The 25,337-nt window shown below is 43.3% G+C and overlaps 1 protein-coding gene across 2 annotated transcripts in view; it reads right to left on the bottom strand.

The window, feature by feature from the left end:
- ASTN2 (astrotactin 2) overlaps positions 1-25,337 on the bottom strand; it is a 1,339,273-nt gene that overhangs the window by 1,005,754 nt on the left and 308,182 nt on the right. For both annotated transcript variants that reach the window (XM_073573127.1, XM_073573126.1), the window contains exon 3: positions 14,776-15,130. In XM_073573127.1, the coding sequence (XP_073429228.1) occupies positions 14,776-15,130 (355 nt within the window). The remainder of the gene's footprint in view (positions 1-14,775; positions 15,131-25,337) is intronic.

The raw sequence follows: 25,337 nt of genomic DNA, 5'->3' as shown, positions 1-25,337 counted from the left end.
GCACACTATACCACCATACACAGTGACACAGAGGAAGGTGCACATTACATAGAAGAGGAGGTGATGGATGACCCAGTTGTTGACCCAGATTGGCATCCATTGGGGGAAGAGGGTGCTGCTTCCAATAGCTCAGATGAGGAGCATCCACAGCAGACATCGACATCGCAACAGCTGTTATCTGGCAGGCCCGGAGCACTCCAAAGACAGGTTCCAAACATCAAAAGAGTTGCTGGACAGCTTGTCCAGAGGGTCAAAAGATCACAGCGTGCTAGGCCGCAAAATGTCTGCCAAAGTAGGAAGAGTGCAGTGTGGCACTTTTTTGAACAAAATCCTCATGATCAGGCCAAGGTTATCTGTAAGAAGTGCGCAAAGACCTTTAGCCGAGGGAAAAATCTGAAAAATTTGAATACCAGTTGCATGCTTAGACATTTAACCAGCATGCACTTGCAAGCGTGGACACAACACCAAACCTCAAGTGCCACATGTGCAACTGATCACAACGAAGGTAGTCAGCAACGCTACATTGTTTCCCCCACTGTAAGCCCACCGGTTAGCACAGCAGCAAATGTTGAGGTGTCGTTGCAAGACCACAGCAGTCAGGGAATCCCACTGTTATATCAACGAAAGACTGATTCTAGGCCATCAGAAAGAACAACAACTCCATCACCATCATCAACCCTCTCTCAGTCCGCCCTGTCCACCGCTACTTCCACCATATGCAGCTCTCAAGTCCAGCTCACCCTCCCAGACACTATGAGTAGGTCAAGAAAGTACTCAGTCTCTCATCCGCGTACACTGGGTTTGAACGCCCACATTGCCAAACTAATCTCGTTTGAGATGATGCCCTTTCGGTTGGTGGAAAGCACAGCTTTCCGCAAACTCATGGCCTATGCAGTACCACGCTATGACCTACCCAGTCGCCACTTCTTCTCTCGCAAAGCCATCCCAGCCCTCCACCATCATGTGAAAGACCGCATTGTCCATGCAATCAAGCAGTCAGTGAGCGGAAAGGTGCACCTCACAACTGATGCATGGTCCAGTCGGCATGGCCAGGGCCGTTACGTGTCCATCACTGCGCACTGGGTTAATGTGGTGGATGCAGGGTCCACAGGGGACAGCGGTGGTGGGACAGTGCTGCCTAGCCCACGGTATAGGAAACAGTTGGCTGTAGGCGTTCGACCCTCATCCTCCTCCTCCTCCTCCAGAAGCGAAAGCTCGTCCACAGAGCGCAGTCGTACGAGCACTCCATCTGCAGCTACCACTGTTGCACACGATGTGTCCCCCTATCGAGCAGCTAGTGGAAAGCGTCAGCAGGCTGTGTTGCAGATGATGTGTTTGGGCGACAGACACACCGCCGAGGTGCTGGCCGAGTACTTGAAGCGACAAACTGAGTCATGGCTGGGCAGTGTACATCTTGAGGCAGGCAAGGTAGTTAGTGATAACGGCTGTAATTTTGTGGCAGCAATAGCCCTTTCAAAACTCAGCCACATACCTTGCTTGGCTCACACCTTGAACCTGGTGGTGCAGTGCTTCCTCAAAAATTATCCGGAGTTAACAGCCCTGCTCCAGAAGGTGCGAAGACTGTGCGCGCACATCCGCCGGTCGCCTGTACACTCCGTTCGTATGCAGAAGCTGCAGCGATTGCTCCACCTTCCCAACCACCGCCTCATTATCGACATTGCAACAAGGTGGAACTCCACCCTGCACATGGTGGAGCGGCTGTGCGAGCAGAGGCAGGCCATAATGCATTTGTGGGAGGATACACGGCCAGGCACTTTGAGAGCAGACATGGAGTTGACAGGCGTGCAGTGGTCGAAGCTGAAAGACCTTTGTAAAGTCCTTCAGTGTTTTGAGGAATGCACACGGCTGGTAAGCGCAGACGACGCCATCCTAAGCATGAGCATCCCACTTATGCGTCTGCTCATGCAAACTTTGACGCACCTTAAGGAGCAGGCGTCTGCAGCCAATGTTGATGAGGAGGAAGAGGAGGAGGGAATCCTTGATGACATTCAGCCATTGTCTGCTCAGGGACCTCTCCTGGACGAGGTGGAGGAAGAAGAGGAGGAGGAGGAGGATGATGGGGATGATTACTTAGGGGAGGAGGATGCATCTCGTGGGGCAAGTGAAAATGTTGGCGTGGCAAGGTCTGGTACAGGGTTTGTGCGTGACTGGAGGGATGTGGATTTGCCAGAAAGTGCTCCTCCAACCAGCACTCGCAGTGCATCATTGACACCGGGAACATTGGCCCACATGTCAGATTATGCCTTGCGGATCGTAAAAAGGGACCCCCGCATTGCCAAAATGATGAACGATGACGACTACTGGTTGGCCAGCATCCTGGATCCACGCTATAAAGGCAAATTACAAAACATCATGCCACAGGAGAACCTTGACCTAATATTGGCTAATAAACAAGCAACTCTGGTAAATCGGTTGCTTGAGGCATTCCCAGCACACAGCAGCGGTGGTGGTTCTCACACGAGCCGTACGGGCCGGGGGCAGCTTGGCAGAGGTGTTCGTGGTGCACACAGCAGAAGTGGCGTTGGAGACAGGGGTTTCATGACAATGTTGTGGACTGATTTTTCAAATACCGCTCACACAACTGGTAATACTGCATCGATGGAAAGTGACAGGAGACAGCAGTTGTCAACTATGGTTACAAACTACTTTTCCTCCCATATCGATGTTCTCCCACACAGGTCATTCCCCTTTGACTATTGGGCCGCTAAACTGGACACCTGGCCTGAATTGGCCCAATATGCCTTACAGGAGCTCGCTTGCCCAGCTACAAGTGTGCTATCGGAAAGAGTCTTCAGTGCAGCTGGATCAATCCTGACAGAAAAAAGGACCCGTCTGTCAACCCAAAATGTGGATGATCTAACCTTCATTAAAATGAACCACGCATGGGTTTCCAAGGATTTTGTCCCACCTTCCCCTGATGACACATAGGGTGACAGAAAAATGGCTTGCTTTGGTCCACCTCTTCCTGGTACTTCACTTATTTCGCCTTTTGCATCAGCTGAATGTCCAACATCAACATATGCCACTTTCTAAAACTCCCTAACTGTGCTGCCTCCCCCCCCATGGCCGGGGTCAACACCTAGCGCACGACACCGTGCGAGTGCCGTTGCAATGGACAGGTGGGTAGGCCGACTCTTGGGTCCCTCATAGTGCAATCAAGTGTCTCTGACGGTGGTGGTGCACACCCGCCGTCAGACACACCGCTGTACTATGAGGGGCCCAGTGCCAGTACCGACGCCCACGAGTGGGCCCCCCTTGCTTGGGCAGGGCCCCAGCATTTGCAATCTTTACCTCTCCCTGCTCCTCCGCTGTGTAATCTGGGCCGTCAAATCCATACTGGGCCTAACACCGTCTGAGCCTGCCTCCTGAGACATATATTTTGAATGAGTACGCTATCCATACATGTTATCCAGGGATACGGTACCCTTTCTAACCTTTGTGCAATCACGTGCAATCCATACTGGGCCTAACACCGTCTGAGCCTGCCTCCTGAGACATATATTTTGAATGTGTACGCTATCCATACATGTTATCCAGGGATACGGTACCCTTTCTAACCTTTGTGCAATCACGTGCAATCCATACTGGGCCTAACACCGTCTGAGCCTGCCTCCTGAGACATATATTTTGAATGTGTACGCTATCCATACATGTTATCCGGGGATACGGTACCCTTTCTAACCTTTGTGCAATCACGTGCAATCCATACTGGGCGTGAGAACGGCTGGCGAGCTGTTAAGCAAGCTACAGCACCTGTCCAGACAAGTACAGGGATTCCCTAGCGAGGAGACTTATTTGATTGTTTTCAATGTTAGGACAGCAATTTTTGGGGAGCACTATACTCTGGACGATGATAGATGGGGCCCACCATACACTGGAACATTCCAAAGGTGGACATCAGACACTGGAGCAGCATTTACAGGGCCCATTATACACTAGAGCATTAGAAATGGGGCCCATTATGTTTGGAGCGTTATTTGGGCCCATAAGACAGTGGAGCTTCATCCATGGGGACCAACATATACTGTAGCATTATGTGGAGCTCATCATATACTGTTTCAAACATTATATGGGACCAATGATTCTGTATGGAGAAATAGATGGGCCTCGTCATGAGATGTAAAAAGTGAGGTATTTTTCATTGTACTATACCGCTATTTATCTGCCGTATCGGAGCATGATGAGTTGTGGTATGTGTTAAAGGGGCGCTCTTTCGCCCAGGGCACATGAAAACCTGCAGCCAGCCCTCCCCCCCCACAACTTTAGCCAAATAACCCCCATTTTTCAGTGCGTAACTTGTATTATGAAGTTAATTAAGGTTGACAAGCTTAAGTAAGAAGAATTAATGCTTTTGGCATTCAAATGGGCACTGTAGGTGTGTTTCCTGTCCTTCTCTCACTGCCGACTTTTATTCCCCATTGACTTACATTGGGTTTCGTGTTTCGGGACGACCCCGACTTTTCCCTATAATCGGACGATCTTGCTCGACCCAACTTTTGGAAAAAGAAACGAAACGCGACCCTAAAAAACCAAAAGTCGCTCAACTCTAGTAATTACTGTTATAGGATGGACAGCCCCCTCCAAAAAATGCCTCCATTCTTCAAAGGCCAACTTTACGGCCAGAAGTTCTTGATTCCCCACATCATAGTTTCTCTCCGCAGGGGAGAACTTCTTTGAGAAAAAGGCTCAAGGTCTCAAATTGGTCAAAGTGGCGGGTCCCTGGGTCAATACCGCCCCCACCCCCACCCCTGAGGCGTCTACCTCAACAATAAATGGTTCTGACGGGTCCGGTTGAATAAGAACCGGGGCAGACATGAAACATTTTTTTAAAAACTGAAACGCCGCTACCGCTGCGGTTGACCAATTCTTGATATCGGCCCCCTTTTGAGTCATGTCTGTGAGGGGTTTAACCACCTGTGAGAACCCCCTTATAAATTTACGATAATAATTGCAAATCCTAGGAAACGCTGCAGAGCCTTCAAATCACAAGGCTGAACCCACTCGACAATGGCCTGCACCTTATTAGGATCCATGCGATACCCCTCAGCAGACACAATGAACCCCAGAAAAGACAGTTCCTGGACAAAAAATAAGCATTTTTCTAATTTAGCAGAGAGTTCTCCCGGAGTCTTTGGAGAACTGCCCGAACATGACCAATGTGAGCCTGTTTATCAGGAGAGCAGATCAATATGTCATCCAAATATACCACCATAAAATGTCCAATGAAATCAGAGATCACATGATTAATGAAATTTTGGAAAACCGCTGGAGCATTGGTCAGACCGAAAGGCATGACCAAGTTTTCAAACAACCCTTCAGTAGTGAGAAAAGCGGTTTTCCACTCATCTCCGTCCCGGACTCGGATAAGGTTATACGCTCCCCGTAGATCTAACTTTGAAAACCACTTAGCTCCGGACAACTGATTGTATAAATCAGGAATAAGTGGAAGGGGATATGTATTCCTCACAGTTATCTTATTTAACTCATGAAAATCGAGGCATGAGCGTAAACCACCGTCTTTTTTCTTTACAAAAAAGAAACCCGCCGCTACGGGAGAAACAGAAGGATGAATGTGTCCCTTACGGAGACTCTCGGAAATATATTCTTTCATCGCGGCCCGTTCTGGACCCTAAAGGTTATACAAGCGGGCTTTGGGCAATTTAGCACCTGGAACCAGGTCAACGGCACAATCAAATGGGCGGTGTGGTTGTAAAACCTCAGCCTCTTTTTCGGAGAAAACGTCCTTATAGTCTTTCAGGCACTCCGGAATACCTTCCAGACCCACGGACAACACAGACACCGTAACAAGACATTTTTCAGAACAATAGGGACCCCATTTAACAATGTCCCGATATTCCCAATTAATTACAGGATTATGCAATTGTAACCAGGGGAACCCTAACACCAGTCCCGCAGGCAGGTTGTCCATAACAAAACATTAAATATGTTCCTGGAGTAAGGAACTCACTTTAAGGAGAAACTCTTCAGTGCGAAACATAGCATTATTCTTAACCAGTGATGTTTTGTCAATGGCAACAATGTGAATAGGAGTCTCCAACCTAACTGTCCCTAACTTACACCTGGCCACCAAGTCCGAGTCAATAAAGTTCAATGATGAACCGCAATCCATGAAGGCAGAAGTGGATGTAGAGACACTCCCACAACAAAGTTCCACTTGTAACAACATTTTAGAGAAGGCAGAAAAGGGTACCTGAGAGCCTGGGTGACCTCCATGACAATCACCCGGGCTCAGTCGCTTGTTGGTCAGTGGACCGGAGGGGCAATCCTTTTTCCAATGTCCAGAATCGCCACAGTGAAAACAGCATTTTCCCATGCGCCGTTGTCTCCTTTCATTTTCTTTGAGGTCGATGGTTCCCATCTCCGTGACTTCCAATGTATGACTGGCTCCCCTTCCTTGGGAGAAAAATGGTCTCTCAATTTGCACCACTCCCCTCGCCCGTAGCCTGCGATCCATTCGGACGGCATGTGTCATAGCCTCTTCCAGGGATAGCCTCTTCCAGGGAATCAGGCGGAGGGTGGAGAGCCAAGGCATCTTTCAGATGTTCAGACAGGCCTCTACGGAACAAACCCTGGAGGGCGCGTCATTCCAGCAGACCTCAGCAGCCCAGCGTCTGAACTCTGAGCAAAACCACTCGGCTGAGTGCTTTCCCTGGCACACACTCATCACCATGTCCTCAGCCATACGCATTCGATCAGGCTCATCATAAATATGCCTCAGGGCTTCAAAAAATGCATCCACATTCATACGCTCAGGGGCCGTGGTCAGAAGGGAGAAAGCCCAAGCTTGGGGGGCTCCCCTTAACAGAGACATAATGACCCCCACTCTCTGACCTTCATCCCCAGACGAGTGTGGTCTCAATGAAAAAAAAAGCTTACAGCCCTCCTTGAAAACTCTGAATTTCCTTTTATCTCCAGAAAAGGTATCCAGTAACTTAACCGGAGACTCAGGGGAAACTAACGTAATATCCCGAGCCCCCGATGAGAATACCCCCTGCACAGTGTCAGCGATAAGCTGCTGAGACTGAGCCAGGACTCGCTGTTCTCCAAGGAGTTTCTGAGACATCTGTGTCTCACCTGCTCAGAAAGAGCGTGCATAGGATCCATCACATACACAGGAGAATGGGAGCAGAGAAAAAAAATGGTATGGGTCAGTTATAATGTCAGAGACACCGCACTACACTCGCTCACAGAGCCAGTGCGCATGTCCTGAGTACAGAAACAGTGCTAAAAGATACCTGTGGAGCAGGGCAGCAGAGGTGACAATGCGTGCTTCAAACTATTAGTGTCAGGGTCCAGTCAGCGCCGGAAAGTAAAGAGGCACAGGACCTGCGGACACTGAAATTAGCAAGCTGGCACAGGACCTATGGTCAGGTGACTGCAAGGGGGCAGGGCTTAGCGTCCTGCTTTCAGATATGACAGGACACCTTACAACAACTCAGAGTCAGGCAAAACATAGGTCACACACAGTACGGGCAAACGAGGCACAGGAGGGACAAACAGACGGGTAGTCAGACAAAGCCAAAGGTCATACACAAGAGGGCGACTTGGGTCACAAGCAGAGAGTCATACACGAGAGGTAGCACAGTACAAGAGGGGCAGGCAGAACTCGTAACAGGGACAGAACCGGATCAAAACCAAACAAGCAAGCAAGATATCAGGCACAAGGCACATGTATGCACAAGGTCAACTAACTCAGCCGAGGACAGGAGTATAAATGACACCGGACTTAGGTCCAGTGAGCATTAAATAGCCACCCTCTGCCAGAGAGAGGCGGAACAATTAACCCCCAGTCTGATCAGGATGGGCCAAAGCGAAACCCCGTCCTGGATCATGACACGTATCCAGGACATGGGCTACAAGTGTTGCATTCTTTGTGTCAAACCACTCATGACCAGTGGACAATGCCAGAAGAGTCTTACCTGGGCCAAGGAGAAAAAGAACTGGACAGTTGCTCAGTGGTCCAAGCTGTTGTTTTCAGATGAAAGTAAATTTTGCATTTCATTTGGAAATCAAGGTCCTCGAGTCTGGAGGAAGAGTGGAGAGGACACAATCCAAGCTGCTTAAGGTCTAGTGTGAAGTTTCTACAATCAGTAATGGTTTGGGGAGCCATGTCATCTGCTGGTGTAGGTCCACTGTGTTTTGTCAAGACCAAAGTCAGTGCAGCCGTCTACCAGGAAATTTAAGGTAAAGTGACTTGCGGTTTTCCTGCGGATTTGCCAGCGGTTTTCCCCTGCGGTTTAACACCTGGACAATGGAGCAGGTGTCAAACCGCTGTGGAATCCGCAGAAAGAATTGACATGCTGCGGATTTAAAACCGCAGCAAATCCACGCGGAAAAATCCGCAGCATGTGCACTGCGGATTTGAAATCCCATAGCCTAACATTGTACTGTACAATGTCTGTGGAACTGCTGCGGATCCGCAGGGCCAAATCTGCTGCGGATCTGCAGCAGAATCCGCAGCGTTTGCACATATCCTTAGGGAATCTTTATATTAAACTATCCCCCATATCTAGACTGCTTTCTTATTAAGAATGGTTATTCATAATAATGCACACCAGTTAAGTAGAAAATACAATCCATCCTCAAATTTTATAGTATTGCATGTATAGTTACTGCCATCCACTTTTCCACTTTACATATCTAAACTGTACTTGTCAGCATTTCATTGCATATTTAGTGTCACCAATATTGCACTAGATGCTATTGGTTTAGGTATTGATCGATGCCATTTAAATCCCTATGGAGCAGCAACTAATACATACAATACTATTTATTGTTTATGGATCATATTGTCTGTATTGATTCCTGGTCTTAGTCCTGTATAGACACTGACCTACAACATTATAACAGAACAAATCAAGTGTGGACCTAATAGGCTGCCCTGAGCATTCACTCCTATATTTGCAGTTAGATCAGAGCATCCCATTTTATGGCATCACACTTTCCTGTTCGACTATTCCCTGTGCCTAGCTCTGTGTTATATATTTTGCCTCAACTCGCTCAGCCAAAAAAAAATAAGCCATCATATGTCGATATAAAAAAAGTTAAGGCTCTTGGAAGAGAAGGAAAAAAATGAAAAGAAAAAAAAATTGGCCATGGTGTGAAGGGGTTAAAAAATTGAATAAAAAGTAATCAATAGCAATAAAAATATCAACTCGTCCTGCAAAAATAAATCTTCATAAAGTTAAATTGTTATAAAAATAAAACAAAGTTATAGGACATGGGAAATGGTGACAAAAAACAACATTTTTTCAAAATTATTATTTTTTTAACCCCTTTACCAGCAAAGCCTGTTTTGACCTTCATGACCAGACCAAATTTTACAATTCTGAACACTGTCACTTTATGTGGTAATAAGTCTGGAATGCTTCAGAGGATCCCACTGATTCTGAGAATGTTTACTCATGACATATTGTGCTTCATGAAAGTGGTACAATTTATTCAATTTGACTTGTATTTATTTGAGAAAATATTAAAAATCTGGAAAATTTTGCAATTTTAAAACTTAATTTTTATGCCCTTAAACCGAAGAGTTATGTCACACAAAATACTTAATAAATAACATTTCTCACATGTCTACTTTACATTTACAGTGTTTTTGAAACATATTTTTTCTTTTTAGGAAGCTATAAGGGTTAAAAGTTGACCAGCAATTTCTCATTTTTACAACAACATTTACAAAACCATTTTTTTAGGGACCACATCACATTTATAGTGACTGGGGGGACTATATGACAGAAAGTACCCAAACGTTACACCATTCTAAAATGTGAATCCTTCAAAGTGTTAAAAACCACCTTCAAGAAGTTTATTATGCTTCACAGGAATTAATGCAATGTGGAAGGAAAAAATGAAAATTTTCCTTTTTTTCCCAAAAATTTTACGTTAGCCCCAAATGTTTTAGTTTCACAAGGGTAACAGGAGAAAATGGGCCCCGACATTTGTTGCCCAATTTTTAATGAGTACGCTTATACCCCATATACAGTATGGTCAAAAACTATCTTTGAGGCACAGTGATAAGCTCAGAAGGGAAGAAACACCATATTTAAGATTTTGCTGGAATGGTTTGAGAGACCCATGTCCCATTGATAGAGCCTCTGAGGTGCCAGAACAACATAAACTCCCCATTCGTGACCTCTTTTTATAACCTACACTCCCCAATGAATTCATCTAGGGGTGCAGTAAGCATGTTGACACCACATGTGCCTCACAGAATTTTATACCATTGGGCAGATTTAAAATAGATTTAGCCCCAAGTTTTTAATTTTTCTAAGGACTATTAGGAAAAATGGAAGTCTCAGTTTGTTGTGCAATTTCTCCTGAGTGTTCCAATTCCCTACATATAATCGGGAACTACTTTTCAGACACAGTGCAATGCTCAGAAGGGAAGGAGCACAATATTATAGTGCAGATTATACTGTTAGGTTTTGGGGGTGTTATGACCCACTGTGAGAGCCCCTGAGTTGCCAGAACAGCAGAAGCCCCAATAAGTGACCCAATTTTACAAACTACACCTCTCTATGAATTCATCTAGGGGTGCAGTGATTATATTGACACCACAAGTGCACCATTGGGTAGTGAAGAAAACATCATTATATTTTTACCACCTAAATGTTGTTCTATCCCCAGATTTTACAATTTCACATGAATACAATATGGCACCAAAATTTGTACCACAGTTTCTACTGAACTTAGAAATACCCCATATGTGGTTGTACAGTATTGCTTAGCCATACGGCAAGATTCAGGAGGGATGCAGCACTATTGCCTCCTGGAGTTCAGATTTTCCTACAATACTTTGCAAACTCCATATACAGAGCCCCTAAGTGCTAGAAGAGCAGAATCCCCCCTCATTTGAACCCCTTTTGAAAATTATACCCCTTTGTGAATTTATCTACAGGTGTAGTGATGATTTTGATGATTTTGACTCCATGGGTTTCTTCCAGAAACAAGCAGCAGTGGATGTTGCTGACTGAAAATTGCAAACTCCCATTGTAGTGCCCAGTATGTTGTAATGCCCAGTAAGTTATGCCCAGCTCATGCTTCTGGAGACACTCACCCGTAAACTAGGCGGCTACTCATCGCTACAGAAATGCCAGTCATGTGGATGCTAAATGTGGTTTATGCACATTTTGGGGCTTAGAAGGGACATTTGGATTTGAGAGCTTTTGGCGGGTGAGGAGTCATAGTGGTATTCCACAGACTTTGCACTGCCAGTAACATGGAAGCCCCTATATTTCTGTTAACAGATGATGGAACTGAGTGAGGACTTTCTTTTTTTGTTGATTGACATGAAGCTTTCATTTTACATAACACTTGGGATCACATTTATCCGACGCTCTTTGCTGAGCACTTACTTTGGGGTTTCCACCTAAATCCCTGAGTGATGTGATTCAAATGAAACCCCAGAGGGATCCATTCACTATAATGAGGCAGCAGAGTCACTATGAATTCTGAGTGGCCTCTGTGCAGCAGTGTACTTCTTTTCGGAGGTACACAAAACTGTGGTGGACCACAATTTTCTGATCGCTTTGTATTCGGATTGCTGAGAGGCAGAATAAACAAAATCCACCACTTCAGGAAATGTTTTTTTTGGGGGGGGCGGATTCACGTGGTTTCGCATGTTGTAAAGTGGATAAGACAGCTTTTTTCTTCTGGTCAGTACGATAACAGCGATACCACTTTTTTATGTTTTGCTGCTTAAACACAATTAAAACTATTTTATAGAAAAAATAGTTATTTTTGCATCGCTTTATTCTGAGAGATATAACTATTTAATTTTTCCACTGATGGAGCTGTACTGCAGCTTGTTTTTTTGCAGGACAAGATGATATTTTCAGAGATACCATTTTTATTTACATTCGTCTTTTTATCACGTTTTATTCGGCGGTATGACGGTAAAGCATTGTTTTTTGCCCCGTTTTTCCTTTTTGGTTTTATGGTGTTCACTGAAGAGATAGTGGTACATTTTTATGAGGCGGGTCGATATCAAATATGTGTTCTTTTTTAGTAAAAACATTTTAAAATAAAAATGCAAATTTATGAGGGCAATACATTTTTATTTTTCCATTATTATTTTGAGATTTTAAAAAATATATATTTTTACACATTTTTTCTTTTTACTTTACTACTTACCGTGGTCCCAATATGGAACTTTCATTTCTTACAGTCTGATCGCTGATTTAAAGCAATAGCAATGTGAGAGCAACCTACTGTCTCCTTCCCTACCATCCTGTAGCATGTAAGCCCGAAAGGGCAGGGTCCTCTCTCCCCTCTGTATCAGTCTGTGATTGTTAGGCTGTGTGCACACGATGCAGATTTGCAGCGGTTCCGCAGTGGATTTTACCGCGCAGAAACGTTGCATATCCGCATTGTGATGTACAGTAGCCTTAAAATCAATGTAAAAAAAAAACCGCTGTGCAGACACTGCGGATTTTTCCGCGCGGTTTTCCCGCCGTACAAAATCCGCAGCATGTTACTTCTTTTGTGCGGTTTTCCATCTCCCCTGTCACCAAATCCGCAGGGGGAAAACCGCGATGGAAAACGGCACAAAAACCGCATGAAAAATGGAAGAAATCCGCAGGAAAAATGCAGGTCATTTGACCTGCGGATTTCTTCCATTCTGCGTGGAAAAATCCGCAGGGCCAAAAAGTACATCTGCACTCAGCCTCAGTTTGTTTACTGTAAGTGATATCTGTACTTTGTATGTAACCCCTTCTTTTGTACAGCACCATGGAATCAATGGTGCTATATAAATAATAATAATAATAATTGCTATGCCTTATAACTGTCATTTGTGCACTGACACACAAGCATGTTAGACCATGCTCTGAATGACTCTGGTGACCCACAATGCTCTGAATGAATCTGGTGATCCATCATGACATCCCCAGGTCACCATGCTAACGATTGGGCCCTTGCGATGACGTCGCAGGGGCACGGATTGGTTGGGAGAGGGAGCCACCTCTCACTGCCTTCTAAATGGTGTGATCGACATCGATTGCAGCATGTAGGAGATTAAACTGCTGGGAGCCGTGCGGGCACCGCTTCTGGCAATGAGAGCCGAGTGTCAGCTATGATGTTAGCTGAACACCCGGAGATGATCGTGCGTGCACAACTCCTGTGCTCGCAAAATCGCCACGACGTACCCCGTACATCAAAGGTCGGGATGTTATTCCCTTCCATGAAATATGGGGTACGTTCAAGGTCGGGAAGGGGTTTAAAAGCAATAAATTATTTTCCAAAATCTATATACACTTAATATCAACGCAATCGTACTGACCGGGAAAATCAAGTAAAAAGATTGGTTTTACTGCATTATTATGACAGAACGTAGTTTTTCTTCACACTAAGATTTTGTTCGCCATCTTTTTGGTTCATTATATTTTAAGGTGAAAAAGGTCAAAACTACAACTCTCTTCCTGCAATAAAACAAGTCTCTTACAGCTATGTCTATGCACATTTTTTATTTATGGCTCTTAAAAGTTTATTGTGCTTTCAAAACAGATACTGTGCTATGGATTAAAACAGTAAAAATATTTTTTTTTTAAAGCGAAGAAACCCAAGTTTCCCAGTTATATTATTATTGTAGCTTTACGAAATGATGATATAGTAATAATGAGTAGCAATACCATATTTTATCATTACTGTAGTTATCTCCAGTAGTAAATTTGAAAATATTGCAATGGTTCAAGAGACAAAACGGAAACGTCTTAAAAATGTTTCGCTGGATTTTTTAAAAACTTTTGGTAGAGTAGCAGTTTCATTAGGATTCTTGTGTGATGGCATTAACACAAAGTTTCACAGTGTCAGTGCCTGGGGCCGTTCTGGCTCTAATAGAATCCCTGTGAAATGGCAATATTTCTTTAAATAATAGACATGAATCATCGGCAATAATAAAAATATGACTCTTCAATCCCAGGAGCAGGTAAAAAATAATCTTGGAAACTGGAAAATAACCAAAAGTGTTTGAATGCGCAGGTATAAAAGAATATTATTAACCCATGAGAATAAGTGTTTGACGTTCTTGGATTGATAAAGGAACATGTCAGATGCATGGCAATAGAAAGGATCCTGGATAAGGGCAGGAAGCCTTTTGTAAGCAGTCGTTGGAGGAATTGTAAACGCATTAGTATGATCTGATGATCGTAGGGTGAGAACACACACAGTGCTAGAATTAATGGAAAAGTAAGGTTACCTCCTCATTACGACTTCATGCCATCCTTTGTGGTCATAGTTTGACTGGTGCAAATTACAGTATGAGACAAACCGCTATCTTTAAGGGAATGAGACTGACTGGTCCCTACATCTCAGAACTATTTAACATTAATGGAATGAGCCTTCCTTTAGGCGCAGAAAGGTGTGAACCAGATAGTAGTCCAAACTATAACTGGCAATACAAACAGGCTTCAGGATCTTAAATAACCAGTGGCCCTGCCCAGAAAAAACATCAAGAACCTAAACACAAATGTTTAACTACAGAGCTCCAAGCCAGGGCAATACCACAAATCCTGGCTGAGAAGCGACCTGTAGACAGAAGCAGAGACAAAGAGACACTGATATGGATGCCACAATCTCCCACTGCTTCGTTCCTCAACACACTAACTTTACAGTGTTCCAGAAGATAAAAAGATAATTTGCATAAATTGTGGGGGGGGGGGATATTTTCAACTTTATAAGAAAAGATTTATCTAAATTCAGATTTCATTTGTTTGCTACTATTTTGCCATGTACCTCTTTTTGGCACTTTCCTCTTCTCTTTTCTGTCTTGTGTCAATTGCTTTGTGTGATCCATCTGATTCACTCGCTCTGTACTTCTTTGAGATTCATCTTCCTCACAATCGTAATCGTCCAAAATTGGGGTCTCTCGTATAGACATTCTCAGAACCGAGCTGTGAGGTTGCAACTTAGATGACCTAAAGTCCCGAGATGGGGGCCCTAGCAGAACAGACGGGATGTAGTGGATTTCATGAGTAGCTTCGGTGCTGGCACTCTTTTGTGGAATTCTTCTTCGCTTGTGCCAACGCCGTTGAGCAAACAATGCAACTGAGAAAATTAGCAGAAGTAACAGCAGTGCGATCAGTCCTCCCTGCAGAAAATAAAAAAGGAGGGCTATAAACACATATGCAAACAGATATGGACAGGCACAGAAATATACAAAGAGATCAATTATAACAGTAGAGAAACTTTGGAGATAACAAAAAAAAGTTAAGAAAAATTTGCTATAATATCTAATAAATTATCTCTTTTCTCCCATTTATTGACCTTTATCGGCAGTTCTGACCCTAACAGAACAGCTAGAAATCTTGCTCTATGGGCAGAAATTTCTCAGGACAGCTGAACAGTGTTGTTCTTGTGATTGGTTCAAGATTCTGGCATTTCAGAACATCCCAATGGGTCATTACCTTTTCTCCTGGCTCAACACATCCTGAGATGAAAGTCACAAGAGATGACCAGTTGTTGGATAAACTTGATTCTGTGATATTCTGCTGGGAATGTGATGCATGTCTATAGCGGTTGTAATGCCAATGGTAGCCAATTAGGGTCTTGTTGGTACCATATTTTGTGATATTGAATTTATGGGAAATTGGGGTCCTTAATATGAAAGAAGTGTAGACCAATCTATCCATAATTAAAGATTTGAATAAGTTCCGAAAGTGTACGATATTTGCAAACAAGATGCTGCTACAATGTGGCAGCTACATAAACTAAAACAGAAAATGTTTCTCCCATGGCATTATTAGGATTAGAAAATATCATATTATCTCCAGTGTCAAGAGACAGAAAAATAAGAGTTTTGGTAATATTTTTCAAAATTTGCCTTAGTGTAGAAAATTTTAAAAATAAAGAGATAGCCATTACTTATCTAAGAATTTGCCACTGCTCTAGTGGTAGCACAGGTCCTGCAGTGGGGACATTCAGTGATTAGCAGCATTGGAACCCTTCCGTTACCGTGGTCCTTGCTGAGGCTGATGTGTTGACATCTCTTCCATAATTCATATGACTTTTGAAGCTCTGAACAGAGGTCACTAGTCTCGTGCCATACATGCAAATGTCACCACTGAGGGCTGTGATTGGCAGCAGTCATATTACTAATGAATGGGATATCATTGCTACGGGACCAGTGGGAACCAACGGATGGATTAGTAATGGATATTTATGTAGAAAATTCCCTACTCTTTGGAGTTTTTACCATCAATACCAGTCACCTAATTAAAAGGTGTTGTCCACATTTGGAATGAAAGTCTACAGTCTACTTCTGAATCCTCACCGTGTGTGCGCCACCCACTGTGAGGATTCTCCAGCACTCGCGACAAGAGTGGCCAGTCACGTGATGAAAGCAATGTATATACATACTTCTGACCCCATTTCATGGCCCCTTTCAATACAAGTAGGTTGAGTGAGTCCAAGAAAGTCTCGTTGGCATGTATGTAGGCAAATCGCACACTTGAGAACATATCACAATCTGCGGTGCGAACCCTGTGAGGATTCAGATATCTGCAGTTACACACAGTGACTACAGGCTTTCATCCCAAATTTGGACAACCCTTTTAATATGGTACCTGAGATGACTCTTCCAATCCACCAAAGGAAAAAAAAAGCTGCTGCTTGGAATTACTTTTAACTTTATATATAGTATGAAAGTTCTCCAATATTCTATTGTCAGATATAGTCTTATTTATAGTTGAGCAGATTGATCCACTGCAAGTCATCAATGAGTCAAATTTACTGAAATTTGCATGTCCTTGCAAATTTGAAGAATTTGCAATCGCAAAAAAATTGCCCAGTGCCACTTCACACATTCTAAAGAATGCAGCAGCCAGAGATTGGACCTCAACCATAATGCCTTACAGCTATCACATCACACGGTCAGGCTCAGACAATTAGGGTGACTATCACAAATGCTATAAAAATGAGGGCAGGGAAAGCAGCGACCATTTTAGGATTGTACATCCTAAGGATAGGAGGTCAGATTACACAGCTCTTTCCATGTAGTAATAGAAAAAGGTTTAAATCTGATTGCAGTGTATTACTGGGGAACTAAAGCCCATTGAAAATGGGAGTTTTCTCCGTCTGTGAATAATAATCCAAAGATTCAAGAGATAGGGAGGTGCAGGACCTACAGATTCAGTGTGACTGTTAATTGATTTATCTGTGATATACTGCAGTTACAGTGAGAGTGAATGGTCAGCGGAGCGCTTAGAACACAAGGACAAAACAATTGTTTCTTCTTTAGCCCACAACATGTTTCAACGGTAACCTTGTCTTCATCAGGTGGCCTTGCCACATGACTTAAGATAAAAGACAATCCAGAATCTCAACTTGAGGATTATTGCCACTCGTCAGTGCAAAGTATGAGATCTGATTTGGCTAGGATCTAAGAGGTAACGTTTCTACTTGTGAAAAATTACATGCCAGGCCTGACATGTCAGAATGAGGAGACTTATACACCATGCATGCTCATTTGGAAAATTAAATATGCAAATCGCCTCATCAGAGAAGGTGATGACTTGAATTCCTAGTGAAATCACATCTCATACTTTGCACTGAAGAGGGACAACATCCCAAAACAAATTGAGAAAACTGAGATTCTGTTTTGGATTTATCCTAAGTCATATAGCAAGGCTCGTCGAAGTGTCGATATTGACCTTTAGGATTGCTACTTCCAATACGTGACACCGTGAACACCTTGTACGTCTGTGTCTTGCTCAGTGGTGGTCAGGCTCAGACATCCTTACCGCAGCCATGTCTCTGAGCACTGAACACCTTGTACTTCTGTCTCTTGCTCAGTGGTGCTCGGGCTCAGACTGCTCAACTTGGCAGTGTCTCTGAGCACTGAACACCTTGTACTTGGTCACTTCACATCTGATTATTCTCCCATCTTTGGCAGGTAATCTGCACCTTTTTTTCTTATCATGTTTTGCTCCCTGTTGACTATTTGCAACAAAAATGTTGCTGGTTCTGTCATCACCCCAATATCTGATCAATCTCAGGAGCTATGTCTTCTATAAGTCTTGTAACAATTTTTGACTTTTCAGAGTCAGTTAAATCTGTTTTTTGGCCCATTTTAGCCCAAGGAAAATAAGTTATTAATAATTCTGCACATGCAGCAAAGAAATGGGTGCATAGGAAAACCACTGGTCAAAAATTATTATTAGCAAATAATGAATATTAAAATACTAGCGGTGTGCCCGATGCTATCGCATCGGGAGGGAAGTGTGTGTGGGGCATGTGTGTGTGAGTACGTGTGTGTGTACATGTGTGTGTGTGAGTACATATGTGTGCGTACATGTGTGTGCACGTACATGTGTGAGTGTACGTGTGTGTGGGTTGCAGCTGCCAGCCCATCCACCTCTGTGCAGTCACAGCTGGCAGGAAAGAGGGTGGTTTGCGGCCTGTGCTGGAGATGTGAGTACGTGTGTGTGAGCACATGTGTGTATATGTGAGTACGTGTGTGTGTGAGTACGTGTGTGTGTATGTGAGTATGTGTGTGTATGTGAGTATGTGTGTGTGTATGGAAGTACGTGTGTGTGTATGTGAGTATGTGTGTATATGTGAGTACATGTGTGTATATGTGTGTACGTGTGTGTGAGTACATGTGTGTGTGAGAACGTGTGTGTGTGTATATGAGTACGTGTGTGTGTATGTGAGTACGTGTGTGTGTGTATGGAAGTATGTGTGTGTGTGTGAATACGTGTGTGTGAGTACATGTGTGTGTGAGTATGTGTGTGTGAGTACGTGTGTGTATGTAAGTATATGTATATGAGTACGTGTGTATATGTGAGTACGTGTGTGTGTGAGTACGTGTGTGTGTATGTGAGTATGTGTGTGTATGTGAGTACGTGTGGGTGTATGTGAGTATGTGTGTGTGTATGGAAGTACGTGTGTATGTGAGTACGTGTGTGTATATGTGAGTACGTGTGTGTGTGAGAATGTGTGTGTGTGTATATGAGTACGTGTGTGTGTATGTGAGTACGTGTGTGTGTATGGAAGTATGTGTGTATGTGTATATGTGAATACGTGTGTGTATATGTGAGAGCGTGTGTGTGAGTACATGTGTGTGTGAGTATGTGTGTGTGTGAGTAATTGTGTGTATGTAAGTATATGTATATGTATATGAGTACGTGTGTGCATGTGAGTACGTGTGTATGTGAGTGCATGTTTGTATGTGTATGTGAGCACATGTGTGTGAGTATGTGTACATGTGTGTGTATATGTGAGTAAGTGTGTGTGTATGTGAGTATGTGTGTGTGTATGAGTATGTGTGTGTGTGTGTATGTGAGTACGTGTGTGTGTGTATGTGAGTACGTGTGTGTGTGTATGTGAGTACCTGTGTGTATGTCAGTACTTGTGTGTATGTCAGTACGTGTGTGTACCTGAGTGTGTGTGTGTGTGTGTGTGTGTCGGTACGTGTATGTGTATGTGAGTATGTGTGTGTGTGAGTATGTGTGTGTATGTGTGTGTGTACATGTGTGTGTACGTGTGTGTGTACGTACGTATGTGTGTGTACGTGTGTGTGTGTGTACTTACATGTGTGTGTACATACATGTGTGTGTGTGTTTACATACCTGTGTGTGAGCGTACATGTGTGTATGTACATGCGTGCGTGTATGTACTGTACATGGTGGGCAAACAGCGGCGGGTCCAATGGCGGGGGGTCCTAGCGGCGGCCATCCGGCAGGAAAGACAGCGGCTTGCGGCCTGTGCTGGAGATGGGGTGCGGCACCACCAGAGGGCGCCCATACCCCATCCCCAGCACAGGCCGCAAGCCGCGGACTTTCCTGCCGGCTGTGACGGAGGTGGGTGGGCAGGCAGCGGCGTGTCCAGCAGCGGTGGCGGGGGTGTCCGGTGGCGGGGGGTCCGGCGGTGTCCCACTGGTGGTACTGTGGAAGGGCCTGGTACCACCAATGGGTGTCATATTGGAATACCCATCACTCGGGTATTCCAATATGGCGGTCGGCGTACTTCCGGTGCGGCGCGGTGGATTGTGGGATTTGGGGACATCCAGACAGAAGTGGATGACAGACAATTTAAGGCAATTACATGTATAGATAGCTTTTATTCTATTCTTAAAGAACATGAACACAATAATCAAATTTTAAAAAAGGCATCCTTATGGACTTAAAGTGCAAAAAGGCAAAAAGGTGTACCAGGACCAAACTATCATATGCGTGCTATGCTCTCTATAGGAAGCTAGTCCTGTCTCTGCAGCATATAGTCATGTCAAACAACTGGTCAACTGCACTTTATGTCCTGAAGAACACCTTTTTTAACATTTGATTGTTGTGTTCATGTTCTTTAAGAGATAGAATAAAAGCTATATTTTAATATCCACTACTATAATAATAATTCTGCACACCCAGATACTGTATCCTTAGGCTGCACCCCCTCATTACTCAAATACACATCACCTGTTCTGCTTCTCCCAATAAGCGTTCATGTTTATACAGCGCAGAGTGGAAAAATCTGCATAAATATGATCATATGGTCAAAATATTCACTGCCAAAACACTGTACACACAGTGTTTGATTTGCTGTTGTTTAACCCCTTGTGGTGTAGTAACCACTGTGTCCGCTAGGGGGTGCTGTGTGGATGTCCCAAGAGAAAGGATGAATGGCAGAATACGGAATGGCCGTTATGTATCCCAAAGTGGGTGGCTTTGGGATGGAGACTTATGTGTTGTTCAGCAATGATACTGCTGAGGTTTGTTTCAATGTGTAAGGGAGAAGTCTCCAGGTAACTAGAGAGATGGGCAGCCCTGGTTACCTACAAACCCACCCAGGGGGTGTGTTTAAAGCACTGTTGAAAAGAGTGTGTAAATGCTTGAAGGACCTGTGATGAGGTCAGAGTCATGTGACCTGGTGGGCGTGGCTATGAACCATATAATGTGGCCAGGGTAGGTCACAGGTGGTGAATGCTTGGGCCCGGTTGGTCCAGTGTGGAAGGTCCCGCTGAGATGGGGCTTCCTGGCTAACAGCCTGTGAAGTGGCTGTGGTGAATGGCTGCAAGTGCCTGAGAGTTCCCTGGAGGGAATGAATTTCTGCAGTATGGAGAAGCAGCCATGAGAGAACCCTGATGGGGTGAGATATAACTGTGAGGCTGAAAAGCCTGCGTATTGGACATTGCTAACTGAGTGAAGCTATAATGGACGCTATGCTGTTATATGGAGTTTATGTTGCTTTTGTGGGTTTATGCTGCTTAATAAACCACATGGACTATACTGGGTTATGGAAAACCTGTGCCGGATCTGCTTTTGTGGCTGCTGAGCGAGTATCACCTACTTGAATGACAGCGCTACCTCACACCCTTTATGACCTATGACGTAAAGGTTTGCTGCGGGCTCCAGCGATGAGCCTGCAACTTTTCCAGCACGTCAGCTGATTCAATCTGCTGACATGTGCTCCGAACAGCCATGAGTGGAATTGCAATTCACCCGCAGATGTTAACATGTTAAATGCTGCTGTCAATCTCTGACAGCAGCATTTAACATGATTGCGCCGGAAGCGCATCAAAAACCCAGCCCATCGGCGCCCGTGTCAAATGACTGCGGGTCGCCAATCATTTGTAATGACATCCTGAGGTCTTCAGGAGACCCCTGTGGTTGTCATGGCTGGATAATTATGAGTGACGCCCAGCAGTCGGCGCTTGTAGCAGAAATGCTCACTTGCTACACAGAGCAGGGCTGCAGCCCTATGTGTAGCACAAGCAATTAGATGATCGCAGCTTCAAGTCTCTCATGGAGACTATTGAAGCAAGTAAAAAGTAAAGAAAAAATGTTTTTAAAAATAATAGAAAAGTTTAAATCACCCCCATTCGCCCCATTCCAAATAAAACAATTAAAAAATATAAAAAATACACATATTTGGTATCGCCATATTCAGAATCGCCCGTTCTATCAAAGTATGAAAAGAATTAATCTGATTGGTAAATGGCGCAACAAGAAAAAAAATCAAAACGCCATAATTACCTTTTGCTTGTCACCGTAACATAGCATTAAAATGCAATAAGGGGCAATCAAAAGATCATATCTACATTAAAAAGGTATTAATAAAAACATCAGCTCAGGGCCAAAAAAATAAGCCCTCACCCAGCCCCAGATCACAAAAAATCGAGACGCTACGGGTCTTGGAAAATGTCTACTTTTTTTTAAACAAACATTGTATTTTTTTTCCCATCACTTATACAAAAAAGATCCTAGACATATTTGGTATCTACGAATGTGTAATGGCCTGGAGAATCATAATGGCAGGTCAGTTTGAGCATTTAGTGGACATGGCAAAAAAAAAAATAAAAATTGTGGAATTGCACTTTTTTTGCAATTTCACCACACTTTCAATTTTTTTTTCCCATTTTCCAGTTCACTATATGGCAAAACCAATGATGTTGTTTAAAAGTACAACTCGTCCCACAAAAAACAAGCCCTCACACGGCCACATTGACCAAAAAATAAAAAAAAGTTATGGCTCTGGAAAGAAGGGGAGCATTAAACGGAAACTCAAAAATGGTAAAACCCAAGGTGATGAAAGGGTTACTATTTTGGGTTAGGCTATGTTCACATGTCCATTTTTCATCTTGTTTGTTCTAGTTAGAATAAACCATCTGAACACATAAACTTTAATTATTTCATAATTAGCATCCAGGGCATTACTGTTTTAACCAGAAACAGAGGGGCCACATTGATTTTTATGGGGTACTTCGGCTTTGCATTTGTTTAGAACAGAAAAAAAAGTCCTGAATTCAGAAATATTTTTTTCAATCTAAAAATAAATAAGCAGAAAATAGAAGGACCACATAAACATCAATGTGGCCCCTCTGCTTCTGGTTGAAACATGAATGCCCAGGATTCTAATTATAAAGTAATGAACTCAAATGTATCTGTTCAATTGGGAAACATGAACAAAGTGCACAGAATGTTTTTAGGGCAATTTATTAATTTGTTTGATTTCTTATTACATGAACTCTCAATTTATCAATTCCATTCATTTGATAATATCTGTTTGTTTTTTTTTAAACAGGCTGTCTTTTATCTTTTTATTTTATCCAGTCTGTGACTATAGTATATAATTATTTGCTTTGGTCTAACATAAAAAAATCATTTATTTTACTGAAATTCAGAGTTTTAAACTATTTAGTCTCAGTTTATAGCTTTCTTTTGATTTACAGTTAGTGTACACACTGGGGAGGCTTCTATCCCATATGCTTACTGTAGCCATAGGCAGCTATTGAACTGTTGTGCGCCAAAGCAGTGTGCTCAATTTTGCTTTTCAGTACAGAGGCATCTCTAAAATTTCACCTGCTAACACACTGTAAAATTCAAGGGATTTTCCTATGAACAAAGTTAATTTTAAAGTTGATTTTAATCAATGGATCTTGGAATAATAATATTTTCCACAATGGGATGTTAATAACTAAAATATTCCTGTGCTGAGATAACCTTATAAATTTGCCCCTTCTGTGTACTGTGTAATGGCTGTGTCTTACCGTACAGGAACATGGTCTGATCATACCACAGCTCCTGGGCAGGGGAGGACACAAAAAAGTGTACAGATATTACAGCACGGGATCACAGCTGATTCCTTTTGTGAGATAAAGCATTTCAATGAATGTTTATAAAAAAAAATGGTTTAAGTCAAAAAAGAATTATTTGTGATCTTGTGCTGTAATGTCTGCATACTCTTTTGCTTCCCCCCTGCTCAGGAGATGTGGTATGATCAGACCATGTTCCTGTATGGTCAGATACATCCATTACACAGCACAGCAGGGGCACATTTAAAAGATTATCGCAATGCAGGAACATTATATATAAACACATCCAAATGTGCAAATTATTATTATTCCAAAATCTATTGCTTAAAATGAACTTTATTCATGGGAAAACACCTCTAATTCAAAAACTTTAAATATTTATAAAAGTAAACAGATATCCAAGCTCATCAGCCCACATTAACTCCCCAATGTATCCTCTTGTTCCACTAGACACCACCATTCTTATCCCTAACATACAGAAAACTCTTATACTACCCATTGGACTCTTCATTGCCCTCCATCTAACTCCATCCAATTCCAAATCATCAAGACAACTCAAAAAATAGTTATGCATATCAATTTTTAAGCCTAAGGAACCAATCAGGCAAACCTAGACAGGTTATCTGTAGAGTTGAGCGACTTTGGTCGGATCGGGTTTCGTGAAACCCGAATGAAACAAAATTTGAGTCGAATGAAACTGGTCCGACTAGGGCAAAAAAAGTCGGAGTTTCGTCCGAAACCCGACCCCAATGCAAGTCAATGGGTAATAAAAGTCGGCATTGAGTGGATGAATGTCATCCGCTCAATGCCAACTTTTATTTCCCATTGACTTGCATTGGGGTCGGGTTTCAGACGAAACTCTGACTTTTTTTGTCCTAGTCGGACCACTTTCATCCGACTCAAATTTTGTTTCATTCGGGTTTCACGAAACCCGATCCGACCAAAGTCGCTCAACTCTATGGATGACATTCATCCACTCAATGCCGACTTTTATTCCCCATTGACTTGCATTGGGGTCGGGTTTCGGACGAAACTCCGACTTTTTTTGCCCTAGTCGAACCAGTTTCATTCGACTCAATTTTTGTTTCATTCGGGTTTCACGAAACCCGATCCGACCAAAGTCGCTCAACTCTAGTTATCTGTACATTCAATACACTTTGATTTTTTAGGTTCAATTAGATGTGTATTAACCCCTTTACGATGTTAGGCGTAATAGTATGTTCACGTCGGAATCCCTCCCTTTGTGGGCTCTAGCACTAAGCCCACATCTTTCCCGGCACATGTCAGCTGTTTTGAACAGCTGACATGTGCCTCTAACAGCCGCGGGTGGAAACACCATCCATCCACGGCTGTTAAGCTGTTAAATGCTGCTGCCAATCTCTGACAGCAGAATTAAACTCGTGCTTACCGGAAGCGTGATGGAAATCTCACCCATTGGTGACCTCGTCACATGACCGTGGGTCACCGAAGGGTTGGCTTGACAACCAGAGGTCTCCAACAGACCTCTATAGTTGTCATAGTCAGATTGATATGAGCGCCGCCTGTTGGTCGGCGCTTATGGCAAGTGAGCATTTCTGCTACACAAAGGCGATCTCATCATCACCTGTGTGTGTAGCATAGGCAATCAGACAACTGCAGCTTCTAATCTCCCATGGAGACCATTGAAGCATGCAAAAAGTAGCTTCTAGTCTCCCATGGAGACCATTGAAGCATGCAAAAAGTAAAAAAAAAAAAAGAAGTTTTTAAAAATATTAAAAAAATAAAAAAA

Source organism: Dendrobates tinctorius, unplaced genomic scaffold, assembly GCF_039654945.1.
Source record: "Dendrobates tinctorius isolate UK_male_01 unplaced genomic scaffold, ASM3965494v1 ptg000034l, whole genome shotgun sequence".
NCBI lineage: Eukaryota > Metazoa > Chordata > Amphibia > Anura > Dendrobatidae > Dendrobates > Dendrobates tinctorius.
Note: the sequence above shows the minus strand (reverse complement) of the source record. Positions and strands in the feature narration are given on the sequence as shown.